The sequence below is a fragment of the Pongo abelii genome, chromosome 10 (genome assembly GCF_028885655.2).
Source record: "Pongo abelii isolate AG06213 chromosome 10, NHGRI_mPonAbe1-v2.0_pri, whole genome shotgun sequence".
Classification (NCBI taxonomy): domain Eukaryota; kingdom Metazoa; phylum Chordata; class Mammalia; order Primates; family Hominidae; genus Pongo; species Pongo abelii.
The window spans coordinates 118,383,866-118,409,563 of NC_071995.2; the positions used below are offsets into that span (position 1 = coordinate 118,383,866).

The 25,698-nt window shown below is 43.1% G+C and overlaps 1 protein-coding gene and 1 long non-coding RNA gene across 7 annotated transcripts in view; one reads left to right on the forward strand and one right to left on the reverse strand.

Annotated features, from left to right (window-relative positions):
- The window catches only part of CCDC60 (coiled-coil domain containing 60), a 202,559-nt gene extending 198,382 nt beyond the window's left edge, over nt 1–4,177 (forward strand). For 3 of the 6 annotated variants that reach the window (XM_002823844.5, XM_054528302.2, XM_054528300.2), the window contains one exon: nt 3,699–4,175. In XM_002823844.5, coding sequence (XP_002823890.2) covers nt 3,699–3,800 — 102 coding nt within the window. In that variant the 3' untranslated portion in view covers nt 3,801–4,175. Of the gene's footprint in view, nt 1–3,698 lie in introns of all 6 variants that reach the window. The other 3 variants (XM_054528303.2, XM_054528304.2, XM_054528301.2) reach the window with 2 other exon arrangements.
- Nucleotides 1–25,698, reverse strand: part of LOC134759535 (uncharacterized) — a 205,920-nt gene that overhangs the window by 147,884 nt on the left and 32,338 nt on the right. Inside the window, exon 2 of the long non-coding RNA XR_010135836.1 lies at nt 16,593–16,690. This is a non-coding gene — a long non-coding RNA (uncharacterized LOC134759535). The remainder of the gene's footprint in view (nt 1–16,592; nt 16,691–25,698) is intronic.

A 25,698-nucleotide genomic window follows, 5' to 3' on the forward strand; every position in this document is an offset into this window, starting at 1 on the left:
GTGGTGTTCTCTGTATTTTGTGAATTTGAATGTTGGCCTGTCTTGCTAGGTTGGGGAAGTTCTCCTGGATAATATCCTGCAGAGTGTTTTCCAACTTGTTTCCATTCTCCCCATCACTTTCAGGTACACTAATCAAACATATCTTTGGTCTTTTCACATAGTCCCATATTTCTCAGAGGCTTTGTTCATTTCTTTTTACTCTTTTTTCTCTAAACTTCTCTTCTCACTTTATTTCATTAATTTGATCTTCAACCACTCATACCCTTTCTTCCACTTGATTGAATCGGCTATTGAAGCTTGTGAATTCTTCACGTAGTTCTTCTGCCTTGGTTTTCAGCTCCATCAGGTCATTTAAGGTCTTCTCTTCACTGTTTATTCTAGTTCACCATTCGTCTAATCTTTTTTCAAGGTTTTTAGCTTCCTTGCAATGGGTTCAAACATCCTCCTTTAGCTTGGAGAAGTTTGTTATTACCGACCTTCTGAAGCCTACTTCTGTCAGCTCATCAAAGTCATTCTCCATCCAGCTTTGTTCCATTGCTGGCAAGGAGTTGCGATCCTTTGGAGGAGAAGAGGTGCTCCACTTTTTAGAATTTTCAGCTTTTCTGCTCTGGTTTCTCCCCACCTTTGTGGTTTTATCTACCTTTGTTCATTGTTGTTGATGACCTACAGATGAGGTTTTGGTGTGGATGTCCTTTTTGTTGATGTTGATGCTATTCCTTTCTGTTTGTTAGTTTTCCTTCTCACAGTCAGGTCTCTCAGCTGCAGGTCTGTTGGAGTTTGCTGGAGGTCCACTCCAGACCCTGTTTGCCTGGGTATCATCAGCGAAGGCTGTAGAACAGCAAATATTGCTGCTAGATCCTTCCTCTGGAAGCTTCGTCCCAAATAGGCACCCACCTGTATGAGGTGTCAGTCGGCCCCTACTGGGAGGTATCTCCCAGTTAAGCTACATGGGGGTCAGGGACCCACTTGAGGAGGCAGTCTGTCTGTTCTCAGAGCTCAAACACTATGCTGGGAGAACCAGTACTCTTCAGAGCTGTCAGACAGGGACGTTTAAGTCTGCAGATGTTTCTGCTGCCTTTTGTTCAGCTATGCCCTGCCCCCAGAGGTGGAATCTACAGAGGCAACAGGCCTTGCTGAGCTGTGGTGGACTCCGCCCAGTTCAAGCTTCCATGGCCACTTTGTTTACCTACTCAAGCCTCAGCAACAGCGGATGCCCCTCCCCCTGCCAGGCTGCTGCCTCACAGGTCGATCTCAGACTGCTGCGATAGCAGTGAGCAATGCTCCATGGGCATGGGAACTGCTGAGCCAGGCACAGGATATAATCTCCTGGTGTGCTGTTTGCTAAGACCATTGGAAAAGCACAGTATTTGGGAGGAAGTTTCCTGATTTTCCAGGTACAGTCTGTCCCAGCTTCCCTTGGCTAGAAAAGGGAAATCCCCCAACCCCCTGCACTTCCTGGGTAAGGGGATGCCCTGCCCTGTTTCGGCTTGCCCTCCATGGGCTGCACCCACTTTCCAACCAGTCTCAATGAGATGAACCAGGTACCTCAGTTGAAAATGCAGAAATCACCTGTCTTCTGCATCGATCACACTGGGAGCTGCAGACTGGAGCTGTTCCTATTAGGCCATCTTGGAACAGACTCCTAAACTGGTTATTCTGGTTAGCAATTCCTCTAACCTTTTTTAAAGGTTCTTAGCTTCCTTGCATTGGGTTAGAACATGCTCCTTTAGCTCAGAGGAGTTTGTTATCACCCATCTTCTAAAGCCTACTTCTGTCAATTTGTCAAACTCATTATCTACCCAGTTTTGTTCCCTTGCTGGTGAGGAGCTGTGATCCTTTGGAGGAGAAGAAGCGTTCTGGTTTTGGGAATTTTCAGCCTTTTTGTGCTGGTTTTTCCTCATCTTCAAGGATTTATCTACTTTTGGTCTCTGATGTTGGTGACCATCAAATGGGGTTTTTGTGTGGATGTCCTTTTTGTTGATGTTGATGCTATTTCTTTCTGTTTGTTAGTTTTCCTTCTAACAGTCAGCCCCCTCTGCTGTAGGTCTGCTGGAGTTTGCTAGAGGTCCACACTCCAGACCCTGTTTGCCTGGAATCACCAGTGGAAGCTGCAGAACAGCAAAGATTGCTGCCTGTTCCTTCCTCTGGAAGCTTCATCCCAGAGGGAAACCAGCCTAATGTCAGCCAGAGCTCTCCTGTATGAGGTGTCTGTTGACCCCTCCTGGGAGGTATCTCCCAGTCAGGAGACATGGGGGTCAGGGACCCACTTGAGGCAGTCTGTCCTTTAGCAGAGCCTGAGCGCTGTGCTGGGAGATCCACTGCTCTCTTCAGAGCCAGCAGGCAGGAACATCTAAGTCTGCTGAAGCTGCACGCACAACCGCCCCTTCTCCCAGGTGCTCTGTCCCAGGGAGATGGGAGTTTTATCTATAAATCCCTGACTGGGGCTGCTGCCTTTCTTTCAGAGATGCCCTGCCCAGAAAGGAGGAATCTAGAGAGGCAGTTTGGCTACAGTGGCTTTGCTGTGGGCTCTGCCCAGTTTGAACTTTCCGGTGGCTTTGTTTACACTGTGAGGGGAAAACAGCCTACCCAAACCTCCATAATGGCGGACGCCCCTCCCCCCACCAAACTCCAACATCCCAGGTCGACTTCAGACTGCTATGCTGGTAGCGGGAATTTCAAGCCAGTGGATCTTAGCTTGCTGGACTCCGTGGAAGTGGGATCCAGTGAGCTAGACCACTTGGCTCCCTGGCTTCAACCCCCTTTCCAGAGGAGTGGCAGTTCTCTCTCACTGGCATTCCAGGTGCCACTGGGGTATAAGAAAAAAACCCCTGCAGCTAGCTTGGTGTCTGCCCAAATGGCCACCCAGTTTTGTGCTTAAAACCCAGGGTCCTGGTTGTGTAGGCACCCGAGGGAATCTCCTGGTCTGCGGGTTGCAGAGACCATGGGAAAAGCGTAGTATCTGGGCCAGAATGCACTGTTCCTCACAGCACAGTCCCTCACGGCTTCCCTTGGCTAGGGGAGAGAATTATCTGACCCCTTGTGCTTCCTGGGTGAGGCAACGCCCCACCCTGCTTCAGCTTGCCCTCTGTGCCGTACCCACTGTCTAACCAGTCTCAATGAGATAAGCCAGGTACCTCAGTTGGAAATGCAGAAATCACCCACCTTCTGTGTTGATCTCGCTGGGAGCTGCAGACTGGAGCTGTTCCTATTCAGCCATCTTGCTAGCCACCCAACATCACAGAACTTCTAATAACATGGATGTGGGGGTCTACATGAAACTCTTCCTTTTGTGTGTCTTAAACCCTTTCCAGGAAAGCAAGCCCATAGCTGTCATCAATTCTGAAAGGGATTTACAAACCAAAAACATTTAAAGACAAATGATGTTTGAAAAGATATTAAGGAGTAGAAAAGAAAGAAAAATGCAGATAGCTGGGACTTCCTGTCCTCCCCAAATTTCCTTGCATCAATAGCAACAAGAAGGGGCTTAACATTAGCCTGCTGAGCCAGGAAGCTAGAAAGGGGTCCTCTTCACCAAAGGACCACCCCAATCTGATGCTCCAAGATTATGAATACCTGAATGGTATTCCTGGGGCCACCAGTCTCAATCACAAATCTTCCAGGATCTTGAGGGGAGGGAGAGAAGGTGGAGTCTACTTTTCAGACCAAATTCTGAGATTGCCACTGTGTCTGCCTCACAGTTTGTGCGAGAACACATCATCCATATGCCTCAAGAAGATTACATCAGCTGGCTGCAGAGCCGGATCAACATACCCATCGGGCCCTACAGTGCCCTGAAGTAGGCTGGGCCTGGGTTGACCAGCTGTCTCAGTGGAGGAGTGTTTGCCTATATCATGTTCCTGTATCCTGCCTGTGTTCCTGCCTCCTGACTACCTTCATGGATGCTCTTTATGGATAACCCTTTACAGTAGGGTCATCTGGAGACTGACTTCCAGCAACATTTTTAGAGGGGGATGGTCCCACGTGGCCCTCCCCTCAATTCCACACCCCAGACCCAACCTACCAGTCTCTGTTCTTCAATGATCCAGCCTGACTGTACCTACTTCCTCTTCAGATTCCTTCACTCTATTTACCTTCCTCAAATACTGGACAATAAAATTGAACTGAATGTTTGATGTCTGTCTGGGAAAGAGCTGGGGCCGTGGAATTCAGATGTGGTATTTAGATCCTAATAACAACAGTTACCATTTATTGAGCTTCTGTTATGCAATAGATCCAGTGCTGAGTGCTTTACCTAGATAATATTATTTCAATCTCATGATAACTTGGTTAAGTAGGCACTGATATTAACTTAATTTCACACTGATTAAGCTATAGCATATTTCTCAATATTATATATATTGCTTTGGATGGATGGTTGGGTGGGTGGGTGGGTGGATGTATGGGCAGATGGGTGGATGGGTGGGTGGGTAGATGTATGTATGTATGGATGGATGGATGGATGGATGGATGGATGGTTTGCATAGTTGCATGGTTGGATGGTTGCATGGTTGGATGAATGGATGGATGGATGAATGAATGGATGGTGGATGGATGGATGGATAGATGGATGGATGATGGATAGATGGATGGACAGATGGCACATTCCCCAACAAGGCAATGGTAAGCAAAAAAATTTTAGCCTTGAATCCTTGTATATTTTCTGTTGGTCTTAGTTATAGAAGGAAGCTTATCTTCCTGTCATCTCAAAATGTGTGTAGACTCATAACCTTTTCTCTCATATTGGTCCTATGCTCACCTACATTCTCACTAAGTTATAGGAACTGTAGGCATTTTAACTCCCTTAGTGATGGCCACACTGAATTAACAATTGGACAACTGGACTTGATTTGCTTTTGTGCCTGGATTATCAGAGCATTTATGTAGACTAGGCTTGAATCTCTCCATCTGGCAATCTAAAAGTGGGAAGGAGAGTTAAATTCGAATTATTCTTTAGTCTAAGCAATCTCACACTCATCCATTCACCTATTCAGTCATTTATTCATTTAATGAATATTTATTGAGAGCCCAATATGCACCAACCAAGTTCTCGGTGTTAAGGATACAGCAATGAACAAGGCAGACAAGGTCTCTGTTCTCATGGAGTTTGTCATTTTTTTAAATTTCTTCTTTTTTGACACATGGTCCAAGATGAGATCATGGAGTTCACATAAAAACAGAGAAGTCAATAAAATGCAGCAGGGAGGGCAGAGGCATTATGTAACATCCCATGTCCCTCCACAGAAATACCCTATGTTTAACAGTAAACCTTGAAAAGCTATTTGGGGTACAAAGGTAAGATACACTCCACAGAGAAACTACAAAATTAAGAGACCCTACAGGTCTCTGTATTAAATAGGAATTTGAGTGAGGGAGGAGCAGAGAAGAAAGAGGGAGCAGCCAATAAAGAAGAAGAAAAATGACAAAGGAGGTAGAGGAGGAAAAGGGAGCTGAGTAACAGGAACGTGAGAACGGACTTCAGGAGAAAACCAATCAGGGGGAAAAAACAGGGCAGGACTGGCTGGTGGATCCCTAAGAACTACAATGCAAACCAACCCTCTTCATCCCTCTAGACCTTTAGTAGTTTCTGTTACACACCCAATTGTCTTCTGTGAGCAATGTTTTGAAGAAATAAAGAAAAGGCACTGTGTTCTACATCTGGGCTGCTTGGGGGCAAAAAAAAAGAGCCTTGAGGTACTCAGACCCTCAACACAATAAAGAGTTCAGGGCCTGGCAAGGTGGCTCAGGCCTGTAATGCCAGTGTTTTGGGAGGCCAAGTTGAGAGAATCCTTTGAAGCCAGGAATTCAACACCAGCCTGGACAACATAGTGAGACCCCATTTCTACAGAATATAATTGTTCTTAAAATTAGCTGGTGGAGTTTGAGACCAGCCTGGCCAATATGGTGAAACCCTGTCTCTACTAAAAATATAAATAAATAGCCAGGCATGGTGGCACGTCCCTGTAGTCCCAGCTACTCAGGAGGCTGAGGCAGGAGAATCGCTTGAACCCGGAGGCAGAGGTTGCAGTGAGCCAAGATCGCAGCACTGTACTCCGGCCTGGGCGACAAAATGAGACTCCGTCTCAAAAAAAAAAAAAAAAAAAAAATGCTGGTGGCACCATCTGTAGTCCCAGCTATTCGGAAGGCTGAGGCAGGAGGATCCCTTGAGCCCAGGAGGTCAAGACTGCAGTGAGCAGTGATCATGCCACTGTACCCCAGCCTGAGCAACAGAGCTAGATCCTGTCTCAAAAATAAAGAGTATAGTAGGAACAGGAAGTCAAAGTTAGAGAGACTACTATTACATGAGCTCTCTAGGTTTATAGAAATCTTAAATGGACATTTGGCTTCTCACTAGACATGGGACAGGAACCCAGCCAAACTGATATATATCTCAAATGTCAGGTGACCATCACAGCTGACATTTAATTACACAAGATAATCAGTGCAATGGTGCCAAATTAAAGCAAGCACAAAAAGGTACCAGTGGACATGAGGGAGGGGAGCACTAACTCATACCTGAGATGTCAGGAAGGCTTTTGAGAAGAGGTGACTGATACCTGTAAGTTGAGCTAGAGTTAGCCAGAGAGAGATGGGCAGGCAGATAAGGAGGGAAGAAAGAATGTTCCAGGCAAAAGGAACAGCATGCGCAAAGGCCAAGAGGCAAAAAAGAAGCTTAATTTGTCATTTGAGGACCTAAACATAAGTCCAGCTGGGCCATATTTCGAATTGGGAGTGCGGGACAGAGAAAGGGAGGAGGGGTGTTGGGGAGGGAAGTAGAAGCCAGATCTTTCAGATGCCTTCTAAGCCATGTTGGAAGTTTGGGCTTTATCTGCCTGGAAATAGGAATCCATGGAAGGATTTTGAGGAAGGGAATAATTGCATTTGCTTTCAAGGGAGAAAAATGGCACTCACAAGGAACAAGGAGCTAAGATGAGGCTGTGGCGATGATTGTGGGGAGAACAATGGTGGTGGAGACGGGGTGAAGACACTCATTGGAAAGATATTTAAACAGAAGAATCAACAGAACTTGGTGTGACGGATTATAAGTAAGGGGTGGGAGGGCAGGAATATCAGGAATCACGAGTGGAAGGTGATGCCTTAAATGTACCAGGAGAACAGGAAGAAAAGAAATTCGTAATGAGAAGGTGAGGAGTTATGTTTTAAGCATATTAAGTTGGAGATGCCTGAGGGACAGCCCGGTGGGGGGATGCATAACTCAGGAAAGGAGGCTGCACTGGAGACAGAAACATAGCAGCAACATCCCATAGGTCAAGACAGTCAAAGGAAGAAATGGGAAGAGAGGCAAGAAGAGGAGAGGAGAGAGGGGGTCTTGAGGACAGAATAACAAAAAGCATCAAGAAGCCTACTCACAAAGTAACATTTACTGACTGGATGCAGTGGCTCAAGCTTGTGATCCCAGCATTTTGGGAGGCCAAGGTGGGTGGATCACCTGATGTCAGGAGTTCAAGACCAGCCTGACCAACATGGTAAAACCCAGTCTCTATTAAAAATACAAAAATTAGCCAGGTGTGGTGGTGTATGCCTGTAATCTCAGGTACTCAGGAGGCTGAGGCAGGAGAATCACTTGAACCCGGGAGGTGGAGGTTACAGTGAGCTGAAATCATGGCATTGCACTCCAGCCTGAGTGACAGCGTGAGACTCTGGCTCAAAGGAAATAAAAAAAAAATTTTTTTTTTAATAACATTTATTGAAGGGCTGCTTAGTTCCAGACCTCGTGCAAAATGCTTGGCATATATGATCTCATTCCATCTTCACAAGCCTGCAAAGAAGGGCTCTTATATCCTTCCTGTTTTGCAGATGATGAAATAGAGGCTCTGAGTAGTGTTTTGTACGCATGTCCAGCTGATTATGAACCCCCTCCCCATCCCTGCCCTCCGACCTCCAGCCCCCTCTGCTATGAAACAAGGAGGTCACGAGAGTTATTGCACTTTTGGAATTGAGCTCATCTAATGAGGAGGCTTTCATGAATTGTATTAGCTCACATTTGTACTGTATTCCACTGTTTCCAGAGTGCCTTCTCCAGTATTACCTTATTCGATGCTCACAGCATCCCTCTGAGGTGGGCATTATTATAATCCCCATTTTGCAAAGAAGGATATCGAGACTTAAGATTGTCCAATAGTCACATAGCAGGTAAGTGGCAGAGCCAAGTCTAAATTGAAGTCTGTTTGTCCCAATCAGGGGCAATCTGAAATTGCAAGACTCACTCCGCCCTCCCGCTTGGCAGTTTCTGAGCCTGTTTCTCAGAGCTGTACCTCCATCTAGTGGCCTTTATTAGTATTACTCTCCCACCCTGCCCTCCAGCAGAATGTCACTTTCTTGCCAAAAAAAAAAAGAAGGCAAGTATTAAACAGCAGCAACAAGACCTCTTCTGCTTAGACAAAGAGTGTTTACTCAAACAAAGGAAGACTTTTTACTACTAAAATAGATTGGGGACCAGGACAAGACAACACATCGCCTCCCAGCTTCCAGGTTCTGAGAAGAGCCACGGGAAGAAATTTTTTTGCTTGTTAGCCTCTCCATCATAATCTTAATTGAGCGCCTACTAGGTGTTGGGTCCCCAGGAGTCACTGTCCCACAGCTCTGACCAAGCCATCTAAGTGGTTAACATGAGAGCTTTTTAAACTACATGTGCGCTAGAGAAGCTTTTTTCTGTAAAGGACTGGATATTAAATATCTGTTGCATGTTCTTTTTATTTATACAGTCCTTTAAAGGTGAAAAAACTGTTTTTTTACACCTTTAAACTTTTAACTGTAAATTAGAGGTCACACAAAAAGAGACCATAGACCAGATTGGGGCCATCAGTCATCTTTGCTGACCCCGCTTGAGGATAAATTTAAGAGTGAAGAGGAATGTTCTAGTCTTCCCCAAAAAACAGAGACAGGGAGGGCTGGTGAACGTAATATGGTAAATATGTAGATGAACGGGGGGTTGGCACTACTCAGAATAGTTTTTGTCATTTTTGTGGAAAAGGAATGTATGCATAGGGTAAAAATCCTAGCAGTGCAAAAGGATATCCACTAAGTAGTGAGTATTCCTCCCCTTCCAACTCTCAGACCCCCATTCCGGTTTACAGAGGCACTCACACTGTATCCAGTAACTTGTATTACTTTCCAGGGATATTCTTTGCATGTATAAGCAAAACATTTTTAATTAATTAACTAAAATGAAGCATTCCTTGTGTGCTTACTGTATACCACGCATTGTTGTAAGTGCTTTGCATTCAATTATAGTTTATCCTCACAACAGCTCTATGAGGTAGATATCACTCTGACCCCCACTTTGTTGTGGAGGAAACTGGTGTGTAGAAAGTTGAGAAACCTGCCCAAAGCTACATAATTGGGGTAGGTAATCTTTTTTCTTTTTAACAGACATAGTGAGCTTAGTATACAAACTTCTGCATTAATTTGCTATGTTGGTGGTCATTTCACTTCCTATCTTCCTACTGTATATGAAGGAGGAAAGAGGCTGAAGGTCCACACCAGCGCATTAAAACCAATACCCAGACTGTTGTCACCACCCTGCCTTGGCATTTCATTTAAAGGTTCGCAGGTAAGGGAGGACCTGGACCAAAAGCTATGACCAATTGTAAAGAATGATATCAAAATAAAAGCCCAAGCTAATGTTAAAACAATGCCTGCATCACTTCCTCTTTACCCAACACTGCTCATTTCAGTCCCTGAGCTTCACCTGCATGGCTGACGTTGAGTGTCCTCTGTTTTGGGATCTGGAGGTAGCCAGGGAAGTCAGATAAAGATAATGTAGAGTAAGAATTTAATAAACATGAAACTTTTCTAAGTGCCTTATGCTAGGCACTATGTAATTCATATGCATTTGCTGGTTGATTCCTTGTAATTATCCTGTGAAGCTAGCATTATTATGCTTATTCACATTTACAGATGACAGAAAATTGAAGCTAAAGGAGGTGAAGGGGCTTGCCCAAGTCACACGCCTTCAAGCAATTAATCAAGAGTTCAAATCGTGGTCGTCTTGAAATTTTGCAATATTGTTTTAACCACATTACACTGCCTCTCTACTTAAAGGATCTTGTTTTGGGGTTCAAATTGGTCATCTTTTGGGGGGGAATCAGAGCTCGAGCTTTAGTGATAATAAAATTTAGAAACCATTTACATTTTTGAAGGGCGTTCACATCCATTAGCACCAAGTGATCTTCAAAGCAATTCTCTGAGATGTGCAAAGCAAATCTCACCCACATTTTGAAGACATGACACACCAAGTAATTTGAGATTTGGATCTGGCTATTTAACTCTGTAGCTTTCTCCACCACACTACCCTGGGGCAAAGGAACCACACTAGTGAAAAGTGGAGAGGGGACAAATTCCTTTCTGGCCTAGTCTCAAAATAGCTCTGAATTTTTTGTTTGTTTGTTTACTTATTACCTGTCTTCCCAACTAGATTTAGCCTTCATGAGGGCAAGGACTACATCTGCTTTATTTGTTATTGTATTCCCAGAACTTCTCATAACATTTCTGGCATCAACTGAATGGATGGATGGATGGATGGATGGATGGATTCATGGATGGATTCATGGATGGATAGATGGATGGATGGATGGATGGATGGATGGATGGATGGATGGATGGATGGATGGATGCATGGATGGATGAACAGTTGACTGGATAAATGGATGAATACTTGAGTGGACAGATGGATGGATGGATGGACGGATGGATGACTGAGAGAAACTAAAAGAAGCCATCATCAGGGTTAGACTCATCAGGATTCCTCAGATCCCCACTGCCTTCTAGGAAATAGAGATGTCCAGGAGGCTGGCTTAGATGTGAGACTGCCCATCCTGGCAAAGGTGGAGCCTGATAGTATAAGAAATAAGCTCACAGCTCAGTGTCCTAAGGCAAGGCCAGCACAAACAGTTCCCTCAATGACCCAATAGGTTGGAGAGAATAGAGCTGAGGCATTCCTTTGACCTTAGACTTTTAAAAGTAAAAAGTCTACTTTCAGAGCTTGGGGCAGGTTTTCTATTAAACATCACAGAGCTAGTCCCTTCCATCACATGACTTAAGCCAGAAATACCCCCATCCTTTGTCCCAATTCACTTTTAATGTTCTGATGAAAAGTCTCACCCACTTGCCTTTTGGGATTATATCTATCACCACGGATGCTATTCAACAGCCATTTCCCATTCTTCTTTTGCTAGGAGTCCTGATTTTGTTCAAGTGTCTACCCCTTCCCATGTGAATCAGGATAAATCTTGATTGGTCTAAATCTATACCGGCAATTCCATTCCCCATGCTAGGGTTGATTTATAGGTGGTCATGTGACCCCAGGTTTGCAAGAGGAGGCTCCTGAGAAAGGTTTGTTTCTTCTTAAAAACAAACACAGAGGAGGTTGGGCACGGTGGCTCATGCAATCACTTAATCCCAGCACTTTGAGAGGCCAAGGCAGGTGGATCACCTGAGGTCAGGAGTTCGAGACCAGCCTGGTCAACCTGGTGAAACCTCATCTCTACTAAAAATACAAAAATTAGCTGGGCTTGGTGGTGGGCGCCTGTAATCCCAGCTACTCGGGAGGCTGAGGCAGGAGAATCACTTGAACCCGGGAGGCGGAGGTTGCAGTGAACCGAGATCACGCCATTGCACTTCAGCCTGGGTGATAGAACAAGACTCCATCTCAAAAAAAAAAAAAAAAAAGAGCACAGAGGAAAACAGTCCTTTCCCAGAAGTTATCATGTCTTCACTAAATTGTGCAGGCACGTTGCTGCCAATAAGGGGTAGATTCAAGAGAATCACCTTGATTGGAACATTTTGAAGTGAGTTGATACAACCTTCATTGCCCAAAGCAGTTGAGTCTGGGTTTTCTGCTACTTGAAGCTGAAAATACTCAGTTGCATAAACCAATAACAATATCATTCTCACGCCTCGCCCTTAACTAACATCTGCTCTTTTGATAGCTGTTTGAATGATAACTCCCTCGTCTGCAAATCTCAGAGAAAGCCTTTGACTCTTTCAAGCAAGATGTCATCATGCCAAAGAGAACCCAGATTTGTTATATTTGGGACTCCACAAAAAGGCTGCAGTGTGTCTTGCAAATGGCAACATTAACTCTGCTAAAACCTTCCCAAAGATGTGAAACTCAGGGGTCACCAAGGAGCTGGGGGTAAGGCAGAGAACATATGACACAGTACAAAGCCCTTCACGAGGCAAAGACATCTTCATCCCCAAAGTCAAAATAATCTAGGAACAGGGGTGAAAATGAAAAACTGGTGACTGAGGAAGATTTTCAACATCCATTTTAAGGTGTTCATGGGAACAGGGGTGGGAAGGAGGTGAGGAATACTTTATATTGATTAGATGCTAAGTCCTGGAGGTAACAAGTGGGAGAAGGGGGCTGAAAGAAGAACGGCTGCAGTTTGATGGGTGGACGTAGGAAACTCCTAGAGTGTTTGAGCCAGGTAAGACCTTGTCATCTACCTGAGCTTGCATAACATTGAGTACCTACCATGCTCCAGGCTATTTGAGAGATGCCAGAGGTATAAAGAAAGCCTGTGTCCTCCAAAGGTTAAATAGTGGTGTTATCATGTGATGGTTAAAACAGAATGTTCAGGTGTCAGACTGAGAAATTTCAGATCCTAGTTGTGTTCTCATTGGCTGTATGATCTTGAGAGGTATCTTCACTTCTATATATCTCATCTGTAAAATGAGAACACCACTAAAGAGTCAATGAGATAGCCTGGGCCAGGCTTGGTGGCTCACGCCTGTAATCCCAACGCTATGGGAGGCCAAGGTGGGCAGATCACTTGAGGTCAGGAGTTCGAGACCACCAGCCTGGCCAACATGGGGAAACCCCTCTCTACTAAAAATATAAAAACTAGCCAGGAGTGGTGGCAGGCACCTGTTATCTCAGCTACTCTGGAGGCTGAGGCAGAAGAATCGCTTGAACCCGGGAGGCAGAGGTTGTAGTGAGCTGAGATCACGCCACTGCACTCCAGCCTGGATGACAGAGTGAGACTCCATCTCAAAAAAAAAAAAAAATTCAGTGAGATAGGCTGTGTAAAGCATCCAGCTTACAGTAAAGACTCAATACACCTTAGCTATGACAACAATGGCAGAAAAAGATGGAGCACATAGTCTGGCAAGTCAAAAAAGGTACATCAGCCAGTGTCTTTATATGCAAGCAGTAGAATCTGATTCTGGCTAATTTAACTCTGAGTCTTTACATTACTGCCTCTGAAAACATAAAAATCCGATTGCAAAACCTAAGTCACATGCTCATATCCTAGCTGACAAAAAAAGCTGAGAAAGCAAGTATCTGGATTTTTTGACTTTCATAATAGGAGAAATATTAATCTCATAGAGTGAAAGTTTCCCAAGAAAAGGAAAAGGACTCAGAGGCTACTCACAAAAAAACAAAAGTGTCCTCTAGAGAAGGCTTACTGGAAGAAGTAACAGCTGAGTTGCAACCAATCCACATCCTACATTTACCAATGAAGAAACTGAGACACAGAGAGGTGGACTCTTCCAAAGTCACTAGCTTTGGAAGGAAAAGAAAGAAGGGCTTGGAATAGGGGACAGTAGGGTTCAGGAGGAGACCCCAAAGGAGACCTCTGATGGGCTGAGGGAGGAAGAGGCTGAAAGCCTCAGCCAGAGTTGGTGTTGGGTCCAGAAGTGGTGGCAGCAGAGGAGACAGTGAATTTTGGACAGTGTTAGTTTCCAGGCCTGGGAAGAGGTTGGGATCCAGCATAGAGGAGTGGTGTATCGTAAGGAATTGGTTTGGTCTTTATCCACAGTTTCTGGGAGAGAGCCTCTAAACCCTTAGAAGTTCCTGAGTGAGAAGAGTTTCTTTGTTATTCATGGTGGGACCCACAGATCACCCCTGAGTTTATGCTAATGAGATGATCCACAGTGCGTCCCTAGATAGTTTTTGGCTGGAAGCTGGTCATGCCAGAAAGACCAACAATGTGATTAGAGGGTTGGGGTTTTGAACCACGTTGTATCTTTTCATCCTCCTGTGTGCTGGGGACAGAAGGAGGGTTGGAGGTGGGGTTCAATCACATGGCCATTGATTCAACCAAGCACGTCTACATGATGAAGCCCTAATAAAAACTCTGAACATCCAACATTCCAGTGAGTTTCCCTATTCAATAATCATATATCGATATCCTGAAGACATGGAAATGCCACATCTTGGACCCTCCCAGACTTCACTCTGTGTCACTCTTAATTTGGATCATTTTGATTTATATCCTTTATAATAAAATTGTAACCATCTATATCATATTTTGTTGAGTTCTGTGGGTTGTTCTGTCTTATAAACAGATAAGAACTCAACAAAGTATGATATATATGATAGTGAATTAATGGACCAGAGGGGCTAGTGGGAACCCTCAAATTGTAGCCAGCTGGTCAGAAGTATAGGTGGCCTGGGACCACTATGAATGGTGTCTTAATTGAAGACATTCTTGTGTACCCTTAATCTGAAAGTTTTGACCTACCTCCGGATAGTTGGCATCACAATTGCATAGCAAAATGAAAGCTGTAATTCAGGCAAAGGACTGTATCGTTCCAACCCTGTGGTTGAGCCTCTGTCAAGGAAAGTCCTCACTCAAAGGTGGAACACATGTGTAGCTTGTGTCTACCCACTCCCTCTTCTTTAGGCAACAATCCCTTCCTCCTGACTCTCATTCATTGTGGACTGAGCAGTGCTCCAATCCAGTGCCAGGTGTGCGCATGTGACCAAGACCTGGATAATGCAAGCATGACATTTCCCTAATCATAGCAAATGGCTCAGGATGGACACCCAAAGTAATCCAATAAAGCTCAATTCCCGAACTTCTGTTGGAACTGGAAGAGAGAACAAGAAGCCCTCTTTCTTCTGGAACTGTTGACACTAAGGATAAAACAAGCCTACTGCTTCTGGGAACCAACACACAGAGAGAAACTGCCAACAAAGGGAGGAAAACAAAGCCAAGAAATGCAGCAAAAGAGAGATCAAATATTGGTCACATCATTTGGGCCCCTGGCTCTCTAGCCAGATCTTTGAACTTTTGGTTATGGTGGCTAACAGCTTCTCTTTCTGCGGAAGCCAGATTTAATTTGATTTCCTTCACTTGTAACAAACTGATTCCCAATTAATGCAGCAGGAGAAAGAAAAGAGATCTGTATATAAGCATAGTCAAATTCTAGGCACCTCTTCCTCTAAGAGGGCGAGTGAGGTCGTAGAGAAAGGCACTGCTATGGGATATGTCATGCAGGTAATGCTAAGACGAAATCCTGAGTTAAATTCACAACATCAATCAAGAGAAAAGGGAAAGACTAAGAACACAGATGTTTTATCACTCCGTTTTGCAGCAGGTGTGAAAGTGCCAATTTGGATTTAAAAGAGCATGAAACAAATGCAAGGTGGGGACTGTTATCAGAGCCAACCCTCATGTCTCTACCACTGTGAAAAGAGGCGCTGGGTAAGTAAATTTCCTAGCTCAATGGTCTTCAAAGTGGAAGGGTTGCACAAGATGATCCATTAGGGAGCAGAAAAAAATATTAGAACTTATATTTATAGCTATGTTAGCAAAAGTCTATTTGAAGTTTTACGAGTAGTTTGGGTGTGGATTGACCCTGGCACCCTCATTCAGTCTATACTGAGAAAGAGACCACGTGTCTGGTGTCAGGCAAGCCAAGAAACCCAGGAGAAGTTGGGCATTCCACAATGTGGAAGGGATAATAGTGGCATTCTTGTCTTCTCATCCCCAGTGTTACTTCTGATAAGCTTCCAATGCCTCTTCTTTAAATCTCCTAATATTAATTCTAGAGCATCAAGGGTACCTATGAATTGGCATTCCTCTCTCTGTACCCCGATGATGCTCTCAGATGCTGAAAGATTAGTTATCTTCCCTTGCATTAAATGACCCCAGGCAACTGATATCCTAATTAACCCCTCCTCTATCTCCTCCTTGGTTCTCTAGCTTCTCTCCCAACAAAAGTGAGTTTGCCAAGAGAAACAGTGCACCTAACTTGTGCATAAAAAACTTAACTTTACATAGAGGTTTTTTTAAACATGCAATTTCCAGTTTAATGGGAGTCAAGTGGCCAAGTGCCTAAATCAAGGAGCATGAAATAATGCTCTGCAATGTTCTTTAGTTCACCCCACAAACTGGCTGTTCTGAGCACATTCTAAATCTTTCTCTCTCTTTCTCCCCGCCCCTACCCCATGATAAAAAAGAGAGCTGAGGCTTCAAGGGATCAAAGAAACAGATCACCCACCCCAAACCATTTTTACTTGGGGTGACACAGAAACATCGCCATCCAAGTTTGCTAAAACAGCAGCTGGATCTCACTTGTAAAGCAGTTCCAATAGAGGAGGAAAGGGATACAAATTTACAAAGACAATAAATTTAACACCTCTTTCTCATTATACCAGAACTTGTAAGAGGATTGCATTACAGGTCTAGAAACTCTAGGGCATCTGAAATGCGGTCTCATTTACAAACATTTTGTTTACACTTTATGATTTCATGAACCACTGATTGCATAAAGCAGGCCAACTGGCCTCCTCCTGTCTTCTTCAATTTAATGCCATTTTACATTTGCAGAAAACTCACCAGTGAAGAACAGCAGATAGGTGAACAGGCTAGCCAGGAAGCGGGTCAGATGGTAATACATTTAGTCTTCTTTTCCTCTAGGGCTTCAGTTTCCCCATCTGTAAAATCAGAGAGCTAGATTATGAGGGTCCCAAATCTACATTTCAACCAAGGCCAGGCAAGTATTACAAATGAATGGAGGGAATGGGGTCTAATATTATGTGTCGAATATTTGACAGGCACTGAGAGAGAAAGGTACTGGGAGCAGAAAGGGAGACAAGCCATGATCCTTGCTCTGGTGAAGCACTTGGCCTTGTGAGAGATGTGAGCACATAGGCAGCTACCAACAAATATGATAAAAGCTGTATTCAAGGTTCCATATGAATGCACAGGAGGGTTGGACTAATCCATCCCAGATGAATCCTCGAAGATTTTTTAAATAAATGAGAAGGCATTTGAGGGGAAGAGGAGTGTTGTAGGTGAAGAAGTGGAAAGAACAAGAGAACAGGAATGACCTTTCAGGTGGAGAAAACCGCCTGTGCAAAGTCACGGTGACCTGAAAAACAATTATGTATTCGGGGAGAAAAATGAAGTTTGATAGGGCTGGAAGGTCCCTATGTGAAGTTACAGAAAAATAGCCTAGAAGGGTGAGTTGGAAATAAATCACAAAGAACCTTGAGGAATTTGTCTTGAGAGTAATAGGAAGCCAGGGATATGTTCTAAATTGTTGAGAAAACTGGTGATATTTACATTTTAGAAAGTTTGCTCTGTCTGCAGAGTGGGGAATGGGTTAGAGCTGCACCATCTAATATGAGGGTCATTAGCCACGTGTGGCTATTGAGCATTGGACACATGGCCAGTCCAAATTGAGATGTGCTCTGTAAACTAAAAATAAAATCTTAAGCCCCCGGCCCCACTGACAGAACAAACCCCCTTTTGGCCAAAGAGACCCCCAGAAAAACCTTAAAAACTGAGTTCATGACCATGACAAGAACCAGAGGTCTGACACACCTCGTTATACCCCCTCTTTTGTGTAGTTTACACACAACTGACCAGCGTTAATGTTAAAATAGAGATCACAAGACCGACAAAATGAACTCTTTGTAGCAATAAGATACCAAGTTACAAACAGGGCCTAAGGCCATGCCAGGAAAGGGTTCAGTCACACACTCCTTCACTTAAAGAATAAACTATACTCTAACTGCCACAAGGTTTTTCTTTTTCTCTAGCAGCTAAACAAGTGCTGGCCTTGAGATAAGCAGTGTTAAAGCAACTGCAACGAACCAACCACCAGACACTGACTGACTGATCCTCCCCCGCACCGTTCCCTTTCCACCAGCCATAACTACAGCTTTGATTAGGCAAGAGACTGATTTCAATAACTTTCTCCTAATAAAAAAGACCACCGACCATGGACTGATTCTGGCCAGTTTACAGAGGCTGTGCACATGAGTGCTTCTGTTCTAAAAAGACCTTTTGACACATAGGATCTAATTATAATACATTTAAATATCAAGCCCCACCCCAAAGTGGGGTGATATGTCTGTCACACGTCACATGCATATTTGTTCAATACATGTGTCATAACTGCCTTTATAAATATTCATAACTCCTCTCATAACCTATTGAATATGCATACTTGGCCACCCCAGTGAGCTAAAATTCCTGTCCAACCCCTCCTCCTCCTGGCCGGGCCCAGTGGCTCACACCTGTAATCCCAGCACTTTGGGAGGCCAAGGTGGGCAGATCACGAGGTCAGGAGATCGAGGCCATCCTGGCCAACAAGGTGAAACCCCGTCTCTACTAAAAATACAAAAATTAGCCAGGCGTGGTGGCGGGCACCTGTAGTCCCAGCTATTAGGGAGGCTGAGGCAGGAGAACGGCATGAACCCAGGAGGCGAAGCCTGCAGTGAGCCGAGATCACACCACTGCACTTCAGCCTGGGCAACAAAGCGAGACTCCATCTCAAAAAAAAAACAAAAAAAAACCAACCCCTCCTCCTTCAAAATGCCTGCTAATGACCTTGGCCAGAAGTATGGTTCCCAGCCTGCAGGATGGCCACCTTGTAGACTGTAACCCTTTTTAAAAAAATAAAGTCTCTTTATCTAAATGCATAGATTTTGTGATTTTTCAACAACTATAAGTATAAAATACACAGGGGACTTTGAACACTGAGTATGAAAAAAGGAATGTAGACTATCTCGTTAATATTGTTTAATATTGATTATGTGTCAAAAGGATATTTGGAATATATTGGGTTAAATAAAAGATGGTATTAAAATTAATCTATCCTGCTTTTTACTTGTTTAATGTGGCCAGTGGAAAATTTAAAATTACATATGTGGCTCGCATTATAATTCCATTGGACAGAGCTGAGTTAGCCTGAGACTCAAGAAAGAAGACCAATGAGGAGACTTTGAAATGTCCAGGAGACATTATGAGAGCATGGGAGTTTGAACTAGACAGTGGGATGGGTACAGAGAATAAGAATAAGAGAATATGCAGGCTTCTCAATGACAGATTGGATAAAGAAAATGTGGTACATATACACCATGGCATACTATGCCGTCATAAAAAAGAATGAGATCATGTTTTCCAGGAACATAGATGGAGCTAGAGGCTCATTATCCTTGGCAAACTAACACAGAAACAGAAAACCAAATACTGCATGTTCTCACTGATAAGTGGGAGCTGAATGACGAGAACTCGTAGACACGAAGAAGAGAACCACAGACACTGGAGCCTACCTGAGGATGGAGGGTAGGAGGAGGGAGAAGAGCAGAAAAAATAACTATTTGGGTACTTAATACCTGGGTGATGAAATAAACTGTACCACAAACCCCCAAGACACAAGTTTACCTATTAATGTACAACAAACCTGCACATGTACCCCGAACCTAAAATAAAAATTAAAAAAAAAATTTGGGAAATAGTAGGAAAAAAATTAAAACCAGAAGACTACATATAATAGCATGATCTCATTTTTATAAAACATGAATAAGCAAGAGTAAAACACGTGCTGTGTAGGTATGACTTTATATATGCAAAGCAGTGATACACTCCCAAACTCAGGATAACGATGAGCTCTGTGGAGGGGACCTGGGGCCCTGGACTGGGAAAGAGCATCAGGTGTATGCCTTATTGGCAATGCCCTAGTTCTTTGGTTGATGGGGCCACAGATTTTCATTATACAATTAATCTGTATAACGTAAACACATGTAATGTGGTGTGTGTGTGTGTGTGTGTGTGTGTGTGTGTAAACAAATACTCTTAAGATAAATTTTTTCAAATAAAAAAAGAATATGTGGGCCTCTGGTTATAGGTTTTGGTGATTAAAGGCATGAACTCTGGGACCACACAGCCTGGTTCAACACTTGGCTCTGACATCTGTCAGCTGTGTGACCTTGGGCAAGTCACTTACTTAACCTGTCTGTTGTGCCTGAGTTTCCTCACTTATGCAACATGAGTAGTAGCAGCACCTGCTTTATAAGGTGTTATGAAGATTAAATGATTTCATTCCCTGATTCTCACAGTTGACTACATATGTGAGTCACGTGGGGAGTGTTTAAAACTCTCAATTTAGGAGAGTCTGATCTCATTGGTGTAGGGTGTGGCCTGAGCATCGGGACTATTTTAAATTACCCATGTGATTCTAATGCGCAGGAGAGTTCGTGAACCACTGCATTAGTATATGTAGATGCTTGAAAGAGTGTCTGACACAGTGTAACCATGATTTAAGTATTTGAAGTTATTATACTTTTAGTGTCTTTAAAATGCATAATATATTTAAAATACACAATTGAGAGTCTACTGTGTGCCACTCAATGCCACTGCAGGGACAGAATAGTTCTTAAATGAATTCACAGAGCTCACAGGGAAGGTTTCAACATGTCCTCTCTAGTGAGCACAGGTGGGCCAACTGGAGATCAAGTTCGGATCTGGCAGCTCATTCAGCAATTCCAACTTTTTGAAGTTTTGGTTGGTGAAATATTACAGACCATTTCCCAAAACACTTAACTCCAACAACAAGGTTTTAGTGTTTGGCAACATACAAGCAGAATGCAATTAAGTCTTGGAACTGTGTACTGCGTGTCTATCAGCCGGAGCCAAAGGGGAATGTAGTGAGGTGAGGCTCCTTTCAGAGTATGGAACAAGCCCATCTGTGTCTCAGATTGGAGTGGAGACACCTTAATGACAACTGGCTAACGGTGGGGAGAACTCCTTGTCATCAATGAAGGAGGCATGTCTGGGCCTTACAAGGACATAAAGCAAAGAGGTACTAAAGTCATGAAAAAAAAAATGGCCCTTCTGTCTTGGATAGAGCTTAAAGAAAAATCAGAGCCATCTCTATTCTTATTTGATAGACTTATGTTCTCATTCACATCGTCTCCAGGCACTATGAATGCTAACTCAAATAGTAATCATTGTTAACATTTATTGGGTGTGTGTTATGTGCCAGGAACCATCATAAGCATTTTATATGCATCAAATTTTTAAAATATGAGGAAGGGGTCATTATCAATACTTTATAATGAGGAAACTGAGGCTCAGAGAGGTGCAGCAATTTGGTTGCAAGTGACAGAGTCTAAACTCAAACTAACTTAGACTAAAGGGGAATTTGTTGCCTTGAGGAATACAATGAAGTGTTGAAACATCAAGCTCTGAAAGGGACAAAGATACAGATGGATCTTTGATGCAACTGGAACCAGGGTTTTTTCTCTCTGCTCCTCTATTCTCTCTGTGCAGCCACATCCTGCTGCATGCCAGCTTCTAACACAGGTGGCAATGTGGCTTCTCAGCTCCCCAGGCTCTCCTCTCTGTTCTGGTTTCAAAAATCCTAGGGCAAAGCTCTGATTGGTCCATCTTGGGTCAGGTGTTCACCTTGAACCAATCAACAGCAATCAAGAGAGCAAGATCATGTGAAAACATGGCAGTTCACTCAAATCACATGGGTTGGAGTCAGGGAAGAAGAAAGAAAATGATTTCCCAAAAAGAAGAATGATATATGTTCCCAGAAGAAAGAGAAAACTACCTATCATAGTCTACTACTTCCAAGAATGAGCGCCAACAAGACTATTAAGTAGGGAGGAAAACTGACTCCTCCTTTAGGTTACACACTCTGAAAGTCCTCCAAAAATTTGAGGTCCAGACCACATATGGCATGCCAGCTCAATTGAACATTAATTGACTTTTTACAGTGTACTGGCATTATAGTCCAGGCTACCACATAGTATGGCCTCAGTAAATATTTGTTGGATGAATAATGCAAAGATGAATAAGGCAATGTCCCTGTACTCAAAGAACTTACAGCCTAGTAAGTGATGAAGGCAAAGAAACAGCCCCAAAGGGACATAGAGCATAGTCTGAGAGCTCAAACAAATGGAAGATCACATTGGTTTGAGAACACACAGGGAGACAATAAGTTAGAAAAGTCATCAAGGAAGGAGGTCCTATTTGAAATCAGCCTTGAAAACAGAATGAGATTTCAATAGGAAAAACGTAAGAAAAGTGTTCCCCAGCAAGAGCAAAGCCATGTGAGCAAAGGCATGGAGGCAGGAATGGACATATCATCCAGGTTTTTTTTTTAATTGTACTAAAATATACATAACATAAAATTTGCCATTTTAATCATTTTTAAGTTGACAATTCAATGGCATTAATTACATTCACATTGCTGTACAACTATCATCACTATCTTGAAACTCTTCCATCTTCCAAAACTCTTCCATCACCCTCACAGAAACTCTGTACCCATTAAGCAATAACTCCCCATTCCCAGGAACATGGTAATCTCTAATCTACTTTCTGTCTCCTTAAATTTACCCAATCTATATATTTCATGTAAGTGGAATTATACAACATTGATCATTTTGTGTTTGGCTTATATCACTTAGCATAATGCCTTCAAGTTTCATCCATGTTGAGGGATGTACTGTATCTTCATTCCTTTGTACACCTAAATAATATCCTATCATATGAATATTCCACATTCCCTTTATCGTTTCATTGGTGGATGGACATTTGGTTTGTTTCCACCTTTTAGCTATTGTGACTAATGATGCAGTGAACACTGATGAGCAAGTATCTGTTCAAGTCCTTGTTTTCAATTCTTTTGGTTATCTACCTAGAAGTGAAATTGCTGGGTTGTATAGTAATTCTGTTTAGCTTTTTGAGGAACCATCGTATTGTTTTCTGTAGCGGCTGCAGCATTTTACATTCCCACCAGCAATGTACAAGGGTTTCAATTTCTCTGCATCCTTGTCAACACTTGTTATATTCCATTGTTGTTATTGTTGCTTTTAACAGCCATTCTAATAAAGGTGAAGTAGTATCTAGTTGTGGTTTCGGTTTGCATTTTTTGTAATGACTAAGGGTATTTAGCATCTTTTCACATGCTTATTCAAGCCATCCAGTTTTACGAGTGCACAACCAGCCATCATAAATCCAAGATGTTTAGGTTTCATTGTGTAGGCAGTAGGGAGCCAATGATAGTTTGGAAGCCAAAGAGTGGCATGACCAGAAATATAAAATCTTGGCAGAGGAGTATAAAATGAAGCCAGAGAACTAGTTAAGATGCGACTTCAATGGTCCAAGCAAGGGACCTGCCACCTCCCAAGCCAGGGAGGTGGTAGTGGCAATGTAAGGAAAGGGACAGTTTCCAGACACATCATCTTTTCAACACAATGGAAGCAACCTATGTGCAATCATAAAAGACTGGTTATGTAAGTATGGTATAGCCTATGTGATGAATTGCTCTGCATCTGTAAAAATAATGATGCCGATGAATAAATGAAACAGAAAGATGTTTCCAAGTAAATAAAAAAAATAAGGTTACAACACAGAGTGTACATCATGATCTCATTTTTAGATAGATGATGCATAATTAGATCAGAATGCAAAGAGAAGGACAGACACTAAAGGTAAAAAAGACCTTCAACACCACACACGCAAATGTGAACAATGATCACCTCTTGCTAAACTAACTTCCCACCAAGATACTTGTATGTTCTATTGTATTTTCTTCCTTGCCTTTATCACTATCTGAAAATATCTTATTCATTTGTTCATCTGTTCATAAATTCCAGGAAGGAGGGAGGGTGTCTGTTTTGTTCTCTCTCTATTCCCAGAACCTGGAATCTAGCCACAGGTGAAGCTCCATGGATATTTTTTGATGAAATCTTTTAGCGATGGGATCCATTTTTATTCTCTTACATATATTTTTTAAATGTAAAAAAGGAATCTATGACTTTCATCATAAAAAAAGTAGCAAAAAAAAGAGACATAAACAGGTATTACTTTCACCACCATCACAATGGCACTGGTTCTTTGATCACAGCTGTTACCCCCAAAAGAACCTCAAAGCCAGATTCTAACACCAGACCCCACTAGCACATTAAAGTGCTTTTCTCAGCCTGTGAACCCACTCACTGCCTCTCTTCCCTTCCTCCAGCTTCCTGGGTATCCACTTCCTCCACCTGTGCCCACTCAGCACAGGATGTTATTAACACCATCGCACCCCCACAGACTTAGGAGCCTAGAATAACCTGCTACCGGTAGGGCAGATACTTGGAAGACTCTTCCAGGAAGAGGAGGTCATCGATCAATGCCCACGCTTGTCCCATCCTCTCTTCTCACCTCCCTTGCCCCCAGTCCTGGGGACTTGGAGATCATTTTTAAACACTAGAGCTGGCTAACATTGGAGGAGGATACCAGGCTTGGGCATGGAAAAGTACAAGTGAAGCCAAGAAGCCCAATCAGAAATTCATCTCATAATTTCAGGCATCAGCACCTGGCTGTAAGGCCCAGCGTCTCTTAACCAGAGATTAACCAAGGCTGGGTCTGAATCCCTATGAAGAAAGACATGAGCCACTAATAATAAAGTATCAATGTTTTTAGGTAATTTAATATATTATTTTATTTATTTATTTATTTTTTGAGACAGAGTTTCGCTCTGTCATTCAGGCTGGAGTACAGTGGCACAATCATAGCTCACTGCAGCCTCCAATTCCTGGGCTCAAGCAATCCTCTTGCCTCAGTCTCCTAAGCAACTAGGACCACAGGTGTGCACCACCACGTCTGGCTAACTTTTTTAAATGCTTTGTAGAGACAGGGTCTCCATATGTTGTCCAGGCTGGTCTTGAAATTCAGGCCTCAAGCGATCCTCCTGCCTTGGCCTCCCAAAGCACTGGGATTGCAGGCATGAGCCACCGTGCCTGACCCTATAATATTTTACTGTATGATATGCTATATAGAGAAAAGTACATGTATTTATATACTACATATATGTGCTATATAAAATTGTATTTACAATGTAAATACAGAATATTGTATTTACCATATACATATATATATATATGTAGATAGAGGAGGTTCATTCATTTATTCATTTGTGCTGTGAAACTGAACTCTGATATTTTCTACTATCTTATAGGCTCAAAGTGGGGGACAAACAGGTATTTTAAAGCCACTAGCATTTTTTTTAGCTACTCGTCAGACAGAGATTGAGCTCATCACAGTGGGTCTGAAGAGAAGAGGAAGGAAATTTTCTGTTTTGTTTTGGGAGAACACTCTTGGACTCCTGGAGGCATTTCAGTTAAGCAAAGGGTAAACAATCTCCTCTTTTTTTTTTTTTTTTGAGATGGAGTCTCGCTCTGTCAACCAGGCTGAAGTACAGTGGCGCAATCTCAGCTCACTGCAACCTCCACTTCCCGACTCAAGTGTGTCTCGTGTCTCAGCCTCCTGAGTAGCTAGGATTATAGGTGCTCACCATCATGCCTGGCTAAATTTTTGTATTTTTAGTAGAGATGGGGTTTCACCACGTTGGCCAGGCTGGTCTTGAACTCCTGACCTCAAGCGATCGGCCTACCTCAGCCTCCCAAAGTGCTGGGGTTACAGGCATGAGCTACCACACCTGACTGCAATCTTCTCTTCTGAAAAGGTCATGGAGGGAAGAAATGCATCTCTCTAAAGAATGCTTTGCGTGATGGAGAGGAAAGGCTTCTCCTTCTCTCTCTCTCTGGAACAAAGTGGAAGTTGGGATTTGGAGGAGAGCTAGTAAAGACACCACTGACATGGGAAACAGGATGAGCCCACGACACCATGGCAGAAGAAAAAGGTTCACCAGTTG